This window comes from Phalaenopsis equestris, unplaced genomic scaffold (assembly GCF_001263595.1).
Source record: "Phalaenopsis equestris unplaced genomic scaffold, ASM126359v1 Scaffold000002, whole genome shotgun sequence".
Classification (NCBI taxonomy): domain Eukaryota; kingdom Viridiplantae; phylum Streptophyta; class Magnoliopsida; order Asparagales; family Orchidaceae; genus Phalaenopsis; species Phalaenopsis equestris.
The window spans coordinates 53,319,224-53,336,893 of record NW_018164444.1 but is presented as its reverse complement, the minus strand read 5'-3'; the positions used below and the strand labels follow the sequence as shown (position 1 = coordinate 53,336,893).

The 17,670-nt window shown below is 35.2% G+C and overlaps 1 protein-coding gene across 3 annotated transcripts in view; it reads left to right on the top strand.

Annotated features, from left to right (window-relative positions):
* Positions 1-17,670, top strand: part of LOC110023498 (mediator of RNA polymerase II transcription subunit 16) — an 80,452-nt gene that overhangs the window by 31,380 nt on the left and 31,402 nt on the right. For all 3 annotated transcript variants that reach the window (XM_020722963.1, XM_020722955.1, XM_020722971.1), the window contains one exon: positions 3,919-4,155. In XM_020722963.1, coding sequence (XP_020578622.1) covers positions 3,919-4,155 — 237 coding nt within the window. The remainder of the gene's footprint in view (positions 1-3,918; positions 4,156-17,670) is intronic.

Here is a 17,670-nt window from a genome sequence, read left to right as displayed (position 1 = left end):
TATTAATATGTTATATTATTAATATATATTACATTATATTATATTTAATATATTGGATAGAGTACTTCAGAAAGGTCAAATGATAATTTAAGTATGATTACGTAATTTTGTTATTAATTTATAATTTTTTTAGAAATATATTAGATTTTAAATTAATTGATATTAAGAAAAAAATTATAGTTAATGAAGAATAATTTAAAGTGTCAAATGAGATATAATTTGTTAATAATAAATATAATGATTTTTTTGAAGACGAAAGCAAATATGAGTCAACTATTGATCTTGAATCTCATGAATATTTAAATTTTATGTGAATGTATATTGAATCATATTCAAACGTCTATTTTATATCAATGTTTAACATTTAGATTTGTTGTTATTTTTTTATAATGATAAATTAAATCAACATATTATTAGTTTAGTATATTTTTGAATTAGTTTTAATTTTATTAGTTTTTAATTTTATTTTTTTCAGTTTTACGCCTCAATCCACTTAAAGGCTTAGGCCTCGATCTGCCTCAAGGCTTACACCTCGACTAGCTAGAATAAAATGCCTCGGTTCCCGATTTCGGCTTTTTAAACTTTGGTTAGACCTTATTGATTTGTAGTTGATCTTAGAATTTGGTGTCACCAACATATATGCCCCTTTGCTTACATGTTTAGGTCATAAGACCTAAAGTCGAGGTGACTTGAATGTTTGAATCATTAGTCTCACAAATGGGCATGTGGAAAGCTAGGATTGTAAGCACAACCTTCTTGGCAATTTACAAATAGAACCATAAACCTTAATATTTCAATCAATTTAATTCCTATAATCAAACAAAAGTTATGGAAAAATCATAATGTGCTTGTCTTGCTCTCAAGTTTGCAAGTTCCATCTTTGGGCTTTCCTATTGATGCGAGCTCCAATTCAATTAAATTATCTAATATAAGGTTAACAAGCCCTTTAAATCAACTTAACCCATCAGTGACCATGCCTACTTTGTGAGGTTATAAGACTAACCATTGTGTTGACTTATATTTTAGGGCCTATTTGGCATAGCGGAACAACTGTGGAGAGTTTTCAAAACGCTGACATAGGTGTTTGTTTTCTTCATATTTGTTGCTTTGTGAGATAAGCTGGTTTCCTTTTGTGTTACATGTCGCCCTCGGGTTCCCTTCATCCAGCGTTCAGTGAAAATTGTTTATGGTTTTGCCCTCCCCGCGTCCCGCGTCCGCTGTTATTCACGATATTATTCGCGCTTTTTGCTAGCCATTGATTAGCGGTGTTTTGCGGTGTTATTTGTGGTAGTATTCAGGTGTTTTTGCGGTATTATTTGTGCTTTTTGCCAGCCGTTGATTCGCAATGTTTTGTGATGCTATTTGCGGTAGTTTTCAGGTGTTATTGCGGTGTTATTCGCGCGGTTTCTTGGTGTTATTGTTGAGTTACACTATGTTATTCAATCCTTTTGCCCGAGCCAGTGTTATCTGAGCTGTTTTCTGGTAGTATTCAGATGTTATTAGTTATATTTTTTGGTGTTATTGGTGAGTTACGCGGTGTTATTCGTGTCTTTTGCCAGAACCGGTGTTATTCGAGTTGTTTAGTGGTAGTATTAATAGAAAATTAATCTTATGCTAAAAATGATTTTAATAAAAAAATATATATTTGTTCATTGTTTATTATTTTAATAATTTTGCTAAAATTTTTCTTGAAAGATTTGCATACATTGCACTCAATTTTTATATATTTACATATCAAATACCTAAAATTTAATTTTTACATACCTGCCACCTTATTTATGCATGCTAAGGTATATTTCACTTTGTGAAAAATAAAATGATGATATAAATTTTAAAAATTAGTAATCAAACAGGTAATTTAATTTACTACGTAGTATTTATCCAAGATAATAAGTTAATTTAATTTACTATATAGCATTTATCCATGATAATTTTTCTGGTGAGTAAATTCGTTTTATTGGTGAACTAATAATTTTTTCGTTTAAAGAAATAAACGACTACAAAGATCTCATAAAAAAAATAACAGAGTTATTAAAGCATTTGATATAATATAATGTTAAAATAAATTAATTATGATTGCATTAATAACAAATATTAGCAGATTTATTATAGTTATGATAGTTATGTCATAAGCAAATTACTGTACAGGGGCATAATTGTCATTTATCTAGAAACAACTGCAAATCAGTTGTTTTCCAAACACACAAACCAAACAAACAACCAACTGCTGATCAACAGCTTATCTGGATCAACTGTTTATGAGTAGATTATTAATAATCTGCAGCTGCCGCCCTAAACATACCTTTAGTTGTAAGTTTCACACTCAACCACATCGAAAGCTAAGACTATCTTTATCTTTTGGGCTACTAATGTATAGAGCGATACGTCCCAAACTTCAAATCAAGTTGATTCAGAATATTAAGCTCAAATCAAGATCCTGAATGAATTGATTTGGTCTCTCTCAAAGATTCAATCTCATCTATAGCCTTTTTTATTGATGTAATTGCCAATTCAATTAATTTGATCGACATAAGGCCATCACGTAAATAAAACAATAAGTTGCCTTGCTTATAGGGATCCACCAATTGAGTTGCCTTATTTATAGGACAAGGTTATGAGATCTTTTACTTGGGCCGCTATTGCTTATAAACATGTTCATAAGCCTCACCATGCGGGTCATGCTGTCTATAGGGCAAGAATTCAAGAACTGTCATGACAAGTCATTTTATATTTAGAGGGACATGTATTTGTTCACATTTTCTGATAAATCTGATTATTCTGTTGATTACATTGGAACTAAGCTCTTAATTTGCATTATGAAGTAAAATACATTTGCATTAGGGGTTGACTGAAACTTTTTGTAATAGGGGTGACCGAAAGTTGTGGTGGGAATTATAGGTGTTTGTTTGAGGTGACTGAAACTTTTTGTAATAGGGGTTGTAAAGCCGTGGTGGAGAAATCTACTTTTTGAAAAGTTATGGTGGGAATTATAAATATATGTTTTTTCTAAAAGATTTGATATCAACATTTTTGTTGTCGCTGCACTTTAACATGTTCTCACAATAGAAATTTCTTGAAGCGAGCAAGAAAGAAGTTAATCAAACAGAATTGTGGTAGCGGTCTGAAATGCAAAGCAAGCAAAAAATTGTCCTCAACAGAAGCTTAGCCAAAGTTTGCACCAAGGAAATGCAGCAAAAGTTCCATTGTCATTGATTTATATGTTATGTCATACTGCAACTAAATCCAGATTTTAAAGGTGATTGAATATGGATAAGCTTTAACAAAAATGAAATTTTGATAAAGATGATGGCTTTTACATCCTTCAGTGGTCAAACAATGAACTTCTCCCTGCTTTTTGCATCTCTATATCTTCTAAACATCTTGAGGGTTCTGTGCAGGTGAGGAATTTTAATTTGGAATATGGAAGGGACACTGGTTGAAATAAGATGCTAAAAATATTATTGCAAAAAAAAAAAAAAGAAATAAAAAGAAGAAAAAAAAAGAAAAGAAAAAATGTTGAAACTTTAGCATTGCTTTGTCATGGAGTTGGCTCTGTTTGGAAATCACTAATTGTTGAAATGAATAAGAGTGCATTCATTATCATCATAATTATCATCTTTATTCTGCTGATAAAATTTGGTATTTGATTTATGGTGTTTCTATTTTTATTCTTGTTGGAATAAATAAGGATTTCCAACAATAGGTTGCTCGATTCTTATCATAAGGATCTATTTCTCTATGCAATTTCTAATGTTCTTCTAGGATTATAAAGTTAATCCTCTATGTAACTTGAAATATGTACATCCCATCATTGAAATTTTCTTTGTCTGTATGACTCGGTAATGAAATTTAATATTCTATTTTTAATCTGAAACTAACTAATGTAAAACTGATTAATCTGCTCTTTCATTCTTGTAGAGCCTTGACAGGATAAAGTGCAGACTTCTGGAGGGTACAAATGCTCAAGATGTTAGGGCACTTGTTCTCGATATGCAAGCAAGATTGTTGCTTGATATGTTGGGCAAAGGAATTGAGTCTGCTCTTATTAATCCGGCGACATTGTTACCAGATCCTTGGCATGCTTCTGGTGAGACATTAGCAAGCATTGAGACAGACAGAATGGTTGTTGACCAAGCTTTGGTACCCAGCATCCAGGTGCGTTATCAGCATTTATAATAAAACATTTTTTATTTAATGTTAGTGCATGAGTAAGGCATAAGGTGTAATGGCTTTAATGGATGCTTGTATATTGTGTCGTCTTGATTCAGCTTTTCATCTGTTTTAATTTCAAATTTATTGTTATGGATTTAGTGAAAGCTTTGAATGCATAATTTGCTTATTGTTTGAATATGATTCCATCCAAGTAATGACCATCCTAAAAGAGTAAACTCGTTGTCGGCCAACTTTTCCTGTGATTTTGAAAATAATGAAAATAATTTTAAAATTTAATTTAATATAATAAGAGGTATATATATATATATATATATATATATATATATATTGTTTTGAAAGTAGTGTGTTTTAATTTTTTAAAAATGAGACCAAATGGATCTCATTCGTTCATTAGTTTGCATAATCTTACCCGATACCTCGAATACTACACCCTCCCGAAAGATAAGTGTATACCTCAGCGATAGACCCAAACCCAATCTTGTATACTAAGAGATTTGTGACATCCGTTTGGTTTGCGAATCTTTTATGTGTGACCGACAAGTTCTCCTATCTAATACAGAGATTGAATATGATTTATTTTATCTGAGTTCTAAGTTCCCTATAGAGGCAAACCTCTATAGTTAGGCAAACCTCTATAGTTAATGCAAACCTCTATAGTTAATTACATCCCAAATGACTTGGGTTACTTGAGAAAACTCCCAATAATGATCAGAGGTACTAGTCTTGAAGAATTTGAGGTTTAAGTTTTCACGGTAGGACGTGGAAAAGCAAGTCAGTTATTTTCAAGAGTCCAAAGGGAGGAAAAGGTAGGGGATGTCACAGATCCCGAGGAGATACCTCAGTGACTTCCTAAACTATCCTAATTTGTGGCTGAATTTTGGAGACAATGTTATTTAGGTGTTCAATTCTGTCAATTTTTTTATTTGAGACTTACATTTGCATAATATTTGATTATGCAAATAACTCGCAAGGAGATGAGGGTTTACGTCGTAACGAACAACAACCTCAGAACCTAAAACGAATTAGGACTTAACGCTCTATAACATAGTTGCACAAGTGCCTAAAGAGGGTGTGAGGATTTATGTTGCACTGGACGACCAACTCGAAGTCTTATAGGTTGTTATTATGCTAGGAAGAGAGAGATTGTTGAAGATGATTCTCTTGTCGCTTGATCCAAGCTCCTCGTCGTGCTGCCCAAAAAGTTGACTACAAGCTCTTGCTGTAGCGATAGGGTTTAAGTGTTTGAGATTGGTGGTTTATGTTTCACAGTTTTGGTTTTGCATGCAGAATAAACAGATTGCTAGTAAATAAAAGACACTTGAAAAGTAAAATGCAGTAAACTAAAATGCTGTAAATAAACTGTAAAAACGGATCTGAGCATCTGCTACTGTTGTGTGATTAACATTCCAAGTATAGTATGATTTGCAACAGATTTAAATAAACTTGCAAGAAAAATAATCAAAGCGAGAAAATCCAACATGAAAGTCAGAAAAAGGAGTCGTAATAAAATACGAACAGGTGAAGCAAAATTCACGGTCACATATGAAAGACCAAGACTAGGTGTAAGACATCAGTAAATGTGGGGGCTCAGAGCTGTACTGTGTGCTTCTCAACTTTGAATACGAGTTACTAACCCGACAATCTACGGAAGACAGTTCTTAACCTCAATCCAAGTGATTAGCCATGGACATTTGTAAATTTTATCAAAATTCTTTAAATTTTCATGCAAAAGTTGTTGTTTAGATTTACTTGTAGAGTTCACTTTAACAAGCAAAAGAATTTTTTTTTTATTTTTTTAATTTTTGTAAATATGTTGTAAAATAGTATAGTCCACAGGCTAGTCAGTCTAATCATGCTAGGACTACTGTCGACTTAAGAGCATCGGGGGCAACAATCTTATCAAGAGTTGAGGAATAGTATCATCAGTCTTTATTCTCTCCCCTCATTGAAGGTCCTGGAGGTAGACGATACCATTCTAATAATTTCACTTCGTATCCCTCGTTTAAGCACACATAAGCAGTGTCATCATCTTCCTCGTCACCTAGACTCTAGACTTATCCTAGTCTAGTGATCTATATGTGACATTAATAAATGTTCCCAATTACCAGGAGGATTTGAGTGTAATATCAAAGCTCAAATCCCGGTGTACTGAGTTTCACTATAGGTAAAGTCATGACGGGAATTCCACTATTAATTTAATTAAAGAAGCATTAAATACGTTTCAGTGCATCCTCATGTCTAGTATCTTAATAAGTTTGTGAATTAGGGTTAAGTGCTTAGTTTCCATCATTTATTTGAAAACTAGATAAAGGAACACTCACCTAGGGTGTGTTCCTAAAATCTAGAAAGTCTACACTGAAAATTAGGTAGATAGACTCTCACATCGGGTGTGCTTCTAAAATTTGGAAACCTACACTGAGAATTAGGTAGATGAACTCTCACCTCGGGTGTGCTCCTAAAATCTAAGAAGTCTATACTTTAACTTATGCTTAAAGTGATTTAAGGTGTTCTACCCTCAATTAAGTGTTTTTCAACTAATCCTCAAATAACTAATCCTCAAATATTTTAATCCTCAAATATTTCTAAGTGTCTTCTAAGTAATTAAATCAGAAATTCCCTCTTTTTTTGACTTAATCATTTAAAAATAAATAGAATAAAAGGAGGGAGCTGACCCACTTCCAAAACTAATAAAACCGAAAGAAGGAAAAGAGTAAGTGAATCGACCTAAAAGCGTTTAAATAATAATTCAGAAAAAAAAAAACTTCAAAACAGTGGATAGAAGGGTTCTTGAAATCCAATTTTAAAACCGTGTAAATCAACACTTAAAGGCTACATAAACCTCTCCAAAAGTCGATGCATAAAGCAATGCTAAAATGTTGCCCAAACGGTGTCAAAGTGGTTCCAACACGGTGCCAAAACTGCCCAAAATTAGCCCTCGAAATACCCCAAACAACACTTAATTGTGTTCCAAATAATACTTACAAGCCCATACAACACCTACAGTTCTAACAACACTCCAAATAGCTCTCACAATACTTCAAAAGTTCTCACAACATTTTTAACACCTCCAAACAGTAATTTGCAGCACTTGTAAGCTACCTACAGCAGCCCAAACCATAATTTCAACACCCAAACTGCTCTCACTGCTTTGCAAACAGTTTTCACAACACCCTACGCCATCACAACATTTTTAACACCTCCAAACAGTAATTTGCAGCACTTGTAAGCTAACTACAGCAGGCCAAACCACAATTTCAACACTCTAACAACTCTCTCCTATGAGTTGAGTTACAGGGTAAACAAAACAACAATTTACTCTTCCAATATCTCAGGCGGTGTTAGATGCAACAAGGTCATATAACCTTAGCCTCGACGGAGTGGAGTTATTTCGCCAATATCTCAGACGACAAGAACACAAGTTGCCGCTTCAGTGGAGGCAATGGGACCTCCATCGCTGCAGAAGCTCGTGATTGAAGCTCTTTCTTTTGTTGCAGTACTGTTTGGGTCAAGCCCGCTTGTTCGACCGATGAAGAAGAAGAGGGGGAGGTCGTGGAAGTGCACACCAGATGGGAGCGTGCTGCCAGTAAATCCTAAGCCGATCTTATCCTTCAGTTCTATCTCTTCCACTCGCGAAAACCTTAGCTCCTTCGCCATTCCTCTTCCAATGTCAAGCTAGATCTACTATGGCTTGACCTACACCAGTGGTGGATTAGGCGGTGAGACACTCCGTGATGACGATCCCTACCTGCCAACCGTTGTGGGCTCCTCTCGATATTCCATTGATGTGCTTGACGTTACAAACGACAGTGAGCGGACTGCTTCCCTGTCTTCTAGCCAGACGAACGATTTTAAGCTTCCCAACTTGTTGGAAGCTACTCTCTCGGAAAGATTGGTGTGGGTCAGACGTTGTTGTCAGGGCTTGGGTTTGATGGGGTTGGTAATCCGGGATCAAGGGGTCTTCTGATGCTCTCTACAATTAGAATATTTTGGCATATATCTCTATTGGCCAAAGTGATGCTTTATTGTCAAAGTACTATTTGCACTAACGCCCAGAGTTGTGGGTGTAAGCCACCTGTCTTTATATCCCCAACGTCCTTGAGAGAAGGATTGTACTTACAATATGAAGATAAGAACTTATAAATTAGGAGATTTCGACAAGTTTTATTATCCAATTTGGGATCCTCAATGAGGAATTCTGCAACAAATGTTAACATTTCTCTACCTGGAGAGTTTATACTTCAATCAAACCATTGGGGCCCTCCTTCGATGTTTTTACCTTTATCAGACTCTCTTCCAGAGTTTTTCTTGCAGCAGACCCTCTACTGAAATTCTTCCTGCAACAGACCTTCCTCCGGAGCCGTTTCCTGCATCAGACCCACTGGAATCTTTTCTGCAACAGACCCTTATCTAGAGCCTTTTCCTGAAGTAAGGCTTATCTCATGAGCTTTTCCTTTTTTTTTCTACGGGCCATACCATGTGGCATTTCTTGTTGGTCGTCTACTTCCCTACAAACTCCCTTGTCACATTACCTGTAGGAACCTTTCGCTTACCTACAGACACTGCAAGAACTGCAGTATAAGACAACCACATTCATCTAGAAGCCAGTTTTTTCTGCAGATTGTCTACATCCCTACAAACTCTACAATATTACCTGTAGGATTCTTTCGCCCACCTACAAACACTGCAGGAATTGCAGTAAAAATAACCACAGTTGTCTTCTTCCCTGCAAACTCCACTGCAACAATACCTGTAGGAGTCTTCCGTCTACCTACAGACACTGTTGGAACTGCAGTATATGAAAACTGCAGTACGAGATGAAGACTTCACCTTCTACTTCACAGGATCTTCCTCGCCCATTGTGTGATGCTTTCAAATCCAAGTTGAATATAGTTTTCAACTATATTTCAACTCGAGGCAGAGTATTAGATGTTATATTAGGAAATAATTTATTCCTGTGAGAAGCTATGAGGAATAAATTATTTCTTTAGTTTAGATTTATTTCTTTTATTATTTTAGGTTTTTTTATTTTATGTTGTTTCCTTTATCTCCAACTAATTGGTATGAATTGATTAATTGAAGATATTAGGTATTATATTTTTTCATTCTTGTTATTTCTTTTTTTTATTGTCTTTCGTATTCTAGGATTCTTGTAAGAGTTATTTATAATCTGATATCAATAACATTATTCCACATCTTGAATTTCAACACTTCTTATATGAAATATTATTATTTTGTTGACCCGTCAAATTCTCTTTTTTCGTAAATTTTAGCAAAAGTTACTCGTCTGTACTAACTTTTATGCAGATGATAGTTTTATTTATGCCTTACGCTGATGGTTTTTTCAGGTTTGTAGCCTACTGTTGCGCAATTAATTTCTGACAAAGAATATCTAAATAATTCTCCTTGAAAAATCAAATGATGGTCAAACACCGGACACAATAAGCATCCTTTAGTATTTTTCTTGCTGTACTTTTGCGGTTGCTCTACTGCAGATTGTTTTCTGAGCTGTTATGTGATGAAATAGAAATTATACCACTGCTTCTTTTAGTGGAGGTATATAGTCAGAATCACCCTAAAAATGATATCATACAAGAAGTTTTAAGCTGTTAAGGACACAACTTACTGATCTTGTGATTTTTTGGCATCAGTAATGCTCATTTAATGTCTGACATAGTGTCGGCCGTTTTAATTTAATTTTAAAACTTTTTAAACTTTAGGACTTTTGAAAAAGGGAGATAAGTTTTATAAATATGAAAATAGTTTTGATGTAAATTTAATTTTTTTGAAAGAAATATTTTAATTTAAAGATACATGAGACCAAGCGAGTCTCACATTTTGGATAGTTTGGATGGCTAAGCACAATACCACGAGTAATATACTTATCCCGAAGAATAAACATATCATTTGTAGTAGGCTCAATCACCTAAACTAAAGAATTTGTGACGTTTGGTCTGCGAAATATTTTATATGAGGCTAACAAGTTCCCCTACCTAATATAAAGATTAGATAAGGTTTATTTTACCTGGGTTCTAAGTTCCCTATAGAGGGAAGACCCTATAGTTAATTACATCTTAAATGACTGGGGTCACTTAAGAAAACTCTCGATTAAGATCAGTGGTTTTAACTTCAAGATTTCAAAGTTTAGGTTTCCAAGATTGAACATGAGAAAATCAAACGGGAGTGACTTAAACAGGAATAATTATTTTAATGAATCCAAAGGAGCGAAGAGTAGGGGATATCACGGATCCGAGGAAAACTCCGGTGAATTCCCAACTATCATATTGTTTGGTTTTATGTATTTGAAATAATGTTATTTAATGTTTGATCCTGCAATTTATTTAGAATTTAGGACTTATATTCACACGATATTTGACGATATTTGATCGTGCAAATGACCTAAAAAAAATAAGAGGATTTACACCATACCGTACAGTAACCTCGGAATCCTAAAGTGTTATGACTTATAATTACAAAACAGAGTGGTGCAAAAGCCTAAAGGTGATATGTCAGGGTTTACGTTACACTAGGCAAACCACCTCGAAATCCTATGGGTTGTTATTTAAACTAACAAAAGTGTTCGGTGACGTGAATATGTTTTAATGTTGTAAATCCATCTTGAAGTAGTTCCTGTGTAGCCCACGGTGATTGCTCCAAGCTCCTTGTCGTAGCAACTTCAGGTTTGTTATTAATCCTATGTATTCACTAGGTTTTCCTATACTAAGGTTTAATGTGTATTAAAGCAATAAAACATGCAGTATAAAGAAGAGAATAATATAATATACATTAAAGAATTAGAACAGTATAGCATGCTGAGAGAACAGTATAACATGCTAGGAGGATAGTATAACATGCTATGAGGACAATATAACAATATAACAATATAACTCATATTATTTTCAATTAATATGAGTTTTATATGCTCCGTTTCAATTTTGAAATTTAAAATTTGAAATTCTGTGAGCTGGTGATTAGCCCAAGTCGAGCCTGGGTTGAGCCCGGGCCCTCGTCCCAATAGAAAAAGTGCATTGATTTCCGTGTCATTTATGCGCGCGCGTAATCCTAGCAATATGGGTGCCCTTCCCTGCTAAAATTGATGTTCCGGAATCGTTTCGTCATCCTGGGTCGTCCAGACAAGTTCGCTGACTGTCGGGCCAAAAATGTATCAACTTCATGCGTGGTGTAGCGAGTGCGTTGCTGAGTCACGGAGGGTTCACTTAAGGCCATCTGATCTTGTAGGAACTCATTTTCAGGCTCTCTACATGTTGGTCCTTAGCCCTTGCAACTAGAAGCTGAGTGCTTTGAACCACTCATGCAAGTTTTTCACAAAAAATGAGTTAAAAAGTTGTTTGAAGTTCTACGGGAGGTGGGCTCCTTTACTAGTCTGCTATTATGGTCAACAAGAAATTTCTAAGGTAGATTTTGGGTTCTGTGATTAGGAAACTAAAATCTCACTGAAAATGAGGTCAACACTCGTTCATCCGGACAATCATCAAACTTTTCGATTTTCAAACTCAGCCGGCCTCATGTTCTGTTTTCCTTGTTGTTTTACAACAATCTCCCTGATAAATCCGATTCTTGAACAATTTCTAGGAATCCTAGAATGGTGTCAGGTGGACTTCCTTCTCTCGATCTAGCGGGTTGCCATTATAACCCTGAGAGACATTTTTGGAAATTTTCCTCTCAAAAGCAACATGCCTTTATTATAGTTTGATGATCTATCTTTGTATGCTCTTCATTGCCAGTTCTTAGGTAGCTCTTTGTATATTTCTACTTGGCAACATGGTATCTCTTTTTTTCTAATTAGAGTTTTGACTAACAAAGGGGGTGATTTAGGTTTAGGGTTAGAGTTGAGGATGGAGGGTGTAGGGATAATTTTTGGCAGATTTAATATGGCAGGTTATGTGGATTTAGGTTCAGGAGTGGAGAAAAGAAATCCCTAAAAATTTGGAGTTTATTGGGATTTGATTCTAGATGAGGTCGTTCTAGGATTCTAGGTGCTTAAGGATCAAAAGTTCGAGATATATCTTGGGAAGAAAATTATGAGTTAATTGTTGTTTTGTGAGATAAAACAACAAGAACGTGAAGCCTATGCTAGGTAGGTGTAGTACGAATATGAATGGTTGATACCCCAGATGAAAACAACCTTAGAGCGCTTCGACGGTGGCTGTCCTGGGTGAAAGAAACAAGAGAACATCATCCAGTGATTGCTTTGCATGACATGAACTCCATCGAGGATCCATCATCTATTTCACAATTAAAAAAAAAAAAAAAAAAAAAAAAAAAAAAAAAAAAAAAAAAAGGAGAAGTCTATGACTAGATAAATTTTTCTTTATCATTAAAAAAAAAAAAAAAAAAATTTAATCTGAAACCAGTCCAAAAAAATAAATATATATATTTCTTCAAACAACTAATCTTCATATAGTGTTGATTGCTTTGCATGACATGAACTCCACCGAGGATCCATCATCTATTTCGCAATTAAGGTACAGACACATCACTTGAGACGAGAAATGATACAATACTCCTAATGTAAGAAATCTAAGAAGAATTCTTAGATCAACATAAATAATAAAAAAAAAAATCTGAAACCTGTCCAAAAAAAATAAATATATATATTTCTTCAAACAATTAATCTTAATATAGTGTTAAGCAAGGTAACTAGGACCCTAAAAGGTCTTTCCGGCCATTAAAGGTAGGGCAATTTGGACCAGGCCAGTGAAAACATGATCGGACTCGATTCTGTGTTTCATGAATTTGTCCAATACGGACGTGGAAACATTTCACGTGCGAGTGGTTCCTCGACTCTAGTTGGAAAATGATGGCCGCATCATATTATTGTAACAATAATTGATCGATCAATATTTCTTATTGTTAGAATTTATATTAGAAAATAATTTATTCCCGTGCAAATAAATTATTTCTTTGGATTGGATTTGTTTTCTTTCTTATTTTTGGCTTTCTTATTTTATGTTCTTTCCTTTATTTCCAAATAATTATTATGAATTGATTAATTGGAAATAATAGGTGTTATATTTTTCCTTTTCTATTATTTTTTTATTGTCTTTTCTTTCCTGTTATTTCTTTTTTTTCTTTTATATTCTAGGATTTATGTAAGAGTTATTTATAAGCTCTTGTGATATGAGTAACATTATTCCGTTTTATTCTGAATTTTAATTCTCAAACCTAGCCGCTGGTCCTCCTCCAGAGCAGCTGAACTCATTTCTTGTCGATCTTCCTGTAGGAAGAGAGGGATGCTTTTTCTCCCTGCAGACTGTCCACAGGCCCTCGCTGTTGGAATAGATCCCTTCTTTCGCTTCTACTTTTTCACAGCTTAGGTCACAATCGCTAAATCCAGAACGGGATCGTTTTTCTCTCCCTATTGCTCCTTTAAGCTAGCTATTATTCACTGTATAAACAAAAGAAACATTGCTTATAAAAACTCGAGAAAATCGACAAATAATCTACGATGGAAAACTCGAGAAAATCGACAAATAATTCACAACGGAAAACTCGGAAAAAAATTGACGGGTAATAATTTAAATAAAACTATCAAAACCTCGGGAAAATCCTGGAGAAAAGATTACGAGTGTTTGTCAAAAAATTCCAAGAAAACATATGAAAAACTTTGAAAAGAGGGGACCGCAAACACTTGGGTCGGGTATATATATATATATATATATATATATATATTTGTACTCGAGGGACGTCGAAGGCTACTATCGATCACCCGGATGTATAAAGCCCGCCACTCAACTAGAAGGATATACTACTGAACCTAATTTAGGAGGGTACTCCTTAGACCAGTATCGGTAATCAACAAGTGGACAACCAAGTTGTAACACATTTAAAATTTATATTTTAGCATGTACATGTATATATTTCAGACTTACAAAAGGAAAGTTATATTTTATAGCGAAAATATTTTTTATAATTATTGTATATGCTTTTATCAAGTTGTTTTATCAATTTTGAAAAAAAAAGAATGGTTGTCCACGAGTTGATCACGTCATCGGGTATAAGACCGCCAACAACCTAGGAAGGTACGGGTCCCCCGCCAGTCTTATGTCGATGAGTGATATTTTCATCCTACAATTCATCAGGTCCCAGAATTGAGTCCTGGTGTTGTAGGATGAAATATCATTCTGCTCTACCACTGGCGTGCCTTTGTCATCATCGCTCTAAGCCCCAAAACAAAACCGACATACTTGCGACATTGCTTGATGGTTTCATATATAGCAAAAGACTATATATGAGCGCTTATGTGTAAGCACAGAAAACCGAACCAAGAAACAAGGAAAAAAAATAAAAATGGGATGAGAGAGGAGGAATTGATTCACCCAAAAGACTGAAAGACAAAAGGGTGAAGCAAATCTCAAAAGAGAGCCCAAGATCCTTGAATCAATCCAGAAATGATATCATTTTCTCAAATTTTATAGAATTAGATCAACCCAGAAAGGGTATCCTTTCCAATTCTTGGTTTCAAATAGGTTAAAATGAACTCAAAATTAACATAACACTATACCCATGGCTCCATTCCTTGTATGCACTCACACACCTAATCCTGAACCTAAATATAGCATTTATGTCATCAAAATTTTAGCATCAAACTTCCAAAACTCTTTTCCAAATAAAAATTTCATACTCGTCCCAAATCCTTTTAATTTCTTCCTTTCATTAAAAGATTTTTATTTCATATAATCATGGAGCTATTTAGATAAGACCAAATAAATATTCATAACCAGGGGCAGCAAGAAAGAGGAATGGCCACCACACATTTAAGCTCACTGGTAGAGCCAAGAAAGGGAAGGCCACCACAGAATAAGCCTATGGATAGGGGAAAGAAAGAGAGCAACCAAACCCTAAACAAACTCACGACCAAGGACCACAAAGAGAAACAAACCAGCCCCAAAACCAGCTCACGGGTAAAGCCAAAAAAGTGAGCAGTGCTTACGGATAAGACCAGAAAAGAGAGGGCTCACGGGTAAGGCCAGGAAAGAGAGCAGCCAAACTTCATAGCAAGCCCACAGTAACAAAATCATGAAGTACATCATCAAGTTTCAACATAACTTCACAATTTAAGACAGTAAATAAGATAAAGTTTACAAGCAGGGGCAATAGCAGAAAGCCAAGCCCGAATCAACTACCTTTAACATAAAAGAGCCATAGAAAAAACTCATGGCTAGGATAAAATGAGAAGCAAGCTAAATCCAAACCAGCTACAACACCAACCATAGTATCCAACCATAGTATTAAGGCTCAAGGGTAGGGGCAAAGAAGAAGGCCACAAAGGCAGCAGCACCAAGTAAGACTCACGGACAAGGCAACAGAAAGGAAACCACCATAGGTACTGCCATTACATCGCCTTTGATATACATAAGATAGTGAATTGATAAGCTATTATAAATCATTAGGACCAAACCCACTTTCATCTCATAAAGAATGACAACGCTTACCTTAAATATTCTCACATAGAGATAGATATTGAAATTCATGAATTTTGGGATGACAAACTTGATTACCCATAAAAAAAAACTTTGGAGGAGGAGCATTAAAAAGGAGGCCCCCAACCAAACCATGCCCAACAACGGGGTCAAACCGTGCCCAAAGAATGGTCCAAATGGTCCGCCCAAAGAATAGACCAAACAATAAGAAATTTCAGCCAACATATAACTCCAAAAGAAGCCCAAACCGAGCCCTTCAAATGGGCCAAAACTAATGTAAAACTTTCAGCTAAATTCAGCCTAGAAGAAGCCAAAACCAAACTCACCAAAAGGGCCAAAAATAGCAAGGATTTCAGCCAAGACATGATGCCAAAAGGAGCTAAACCGAACCCAACAAGTGGGTCAAAACAAAGAAAATTTCCAGCATAGATTCAATCCCAAAAGAGCCCAACCGAACCCAACAAGTGGGTCAAAATAGAGAAAATCTTCGGCATAGATTCAATCGCAAATGATCCCAACCGATCCCAACAAGTGGGTCAAAACAGAGAAAATTTTCAACATAGATTCAATCCTACAAGAGCCAAACCGAACCCAACAACTGGGTCAAAACAACTAAAAGTGTTTCCCTTTGGAGCCTCATATTTCAAAGTATTGTGTCAACATATGTTTCAAATAAGAACAAATAACAGGAGATATATAAGTATAATGGATCCCTAAAGCCAATATTTCTCAGCTTTGAAATGAATTCCAGCATTTATTTGATTAGGAATAACAATAATAAAGGACTTCAACATTTCATTTATAGAATGCAGTCCAAGTAAGTAAATATCATCACATAGCATTAACTGTAGCTTTCCAAAATTTTCATTTATCATTCACTTCCGATTTTTTTTTTTTGCACGTAAACCATTTAAAGATTTCAGATTTTGCAAATAAACAACCAATAAATTTAAGATTTTATAAATACGCCACCCAAATGTTTCAGATTTTGCAAATTAGACACCCAAAGTTTCAGATTTTCACAAATTAGCCACCTAACATTTCATATTTTGCAAAACATAAGCATCAAGGCTTCCAACTTTTGCAAATAAGGTAACGACACTTTCAGATTTTATGAGCAAAGCACTAAAACTTTCCACCCTTTGCAAATAACAAATAAAATTCTCTCTGATTTTGTTCATCTCAAGCTAGTATGATGTACATGAGCAACGCCAAGCTCAAAGTAAGGTGGCAGGTGCATAAACATAGCAAGTGTATGATTATTTCATCATCCAACTGATGGTATGAGTGCAAGGATAAAATAAAAAAAAAATCCCAACATTTTATATAGTGATCATATGATGCACAAATTTTCACAATAGAAACCAAGCCCTTCACATGCTTTTTCAGATTTTTCATGGATCAAGAAGTATGTAATTAAACATCACAAATAAAGCTAATGAAACATTATGAACATTCCTTCCTACTCTTATTATTATTATTATTTTTATGGCCAATGGAATGGTCAAAATAAGGAGGAATTAGGGTAAGGAGAAAAGGAAGAAGAAGACACCTTGCATTTTTTTTTTTTCAAAGAAACGGAGAAAAAACCAGCCACCAAGCAATTTAGGGAAGAACCAATCCAAGAAAAAAGATTTTGGCAGCACCTCCTCCTCTTCTCAAAGTTTCAGCCCGCTTCGGTAGTCAAACACACAATCAAGCAGGAATATCAAACCAACTATCAAGAATACCAAGCAACTCAGAAGGAATACCGAGCAAACAAGTAAACACCAGTAACCAAAAATTCGGCAGCACCTCCCCAAGCAACAAAAAAACTTTCAACAACCAAAAATCTTCCTTCAGGTAGGATTTTATAGGCAAAGGGAAGAAGAGCAGCCACCTACCAGCCCCACTGGTGGTCCAATCAGGTAAAGGGACAGGAGAAATGCATTTAGGAAGGAGGAAATGTGGCCTAAAGCAGAGGAAGGGTCGGGCACATGGCAGACTTGCGGTTGGTGAGCCGCTCGGTCGAGCGGGGTTCAAGGAGGTGAGCCACCTGCGCGAATGACAGGAATGC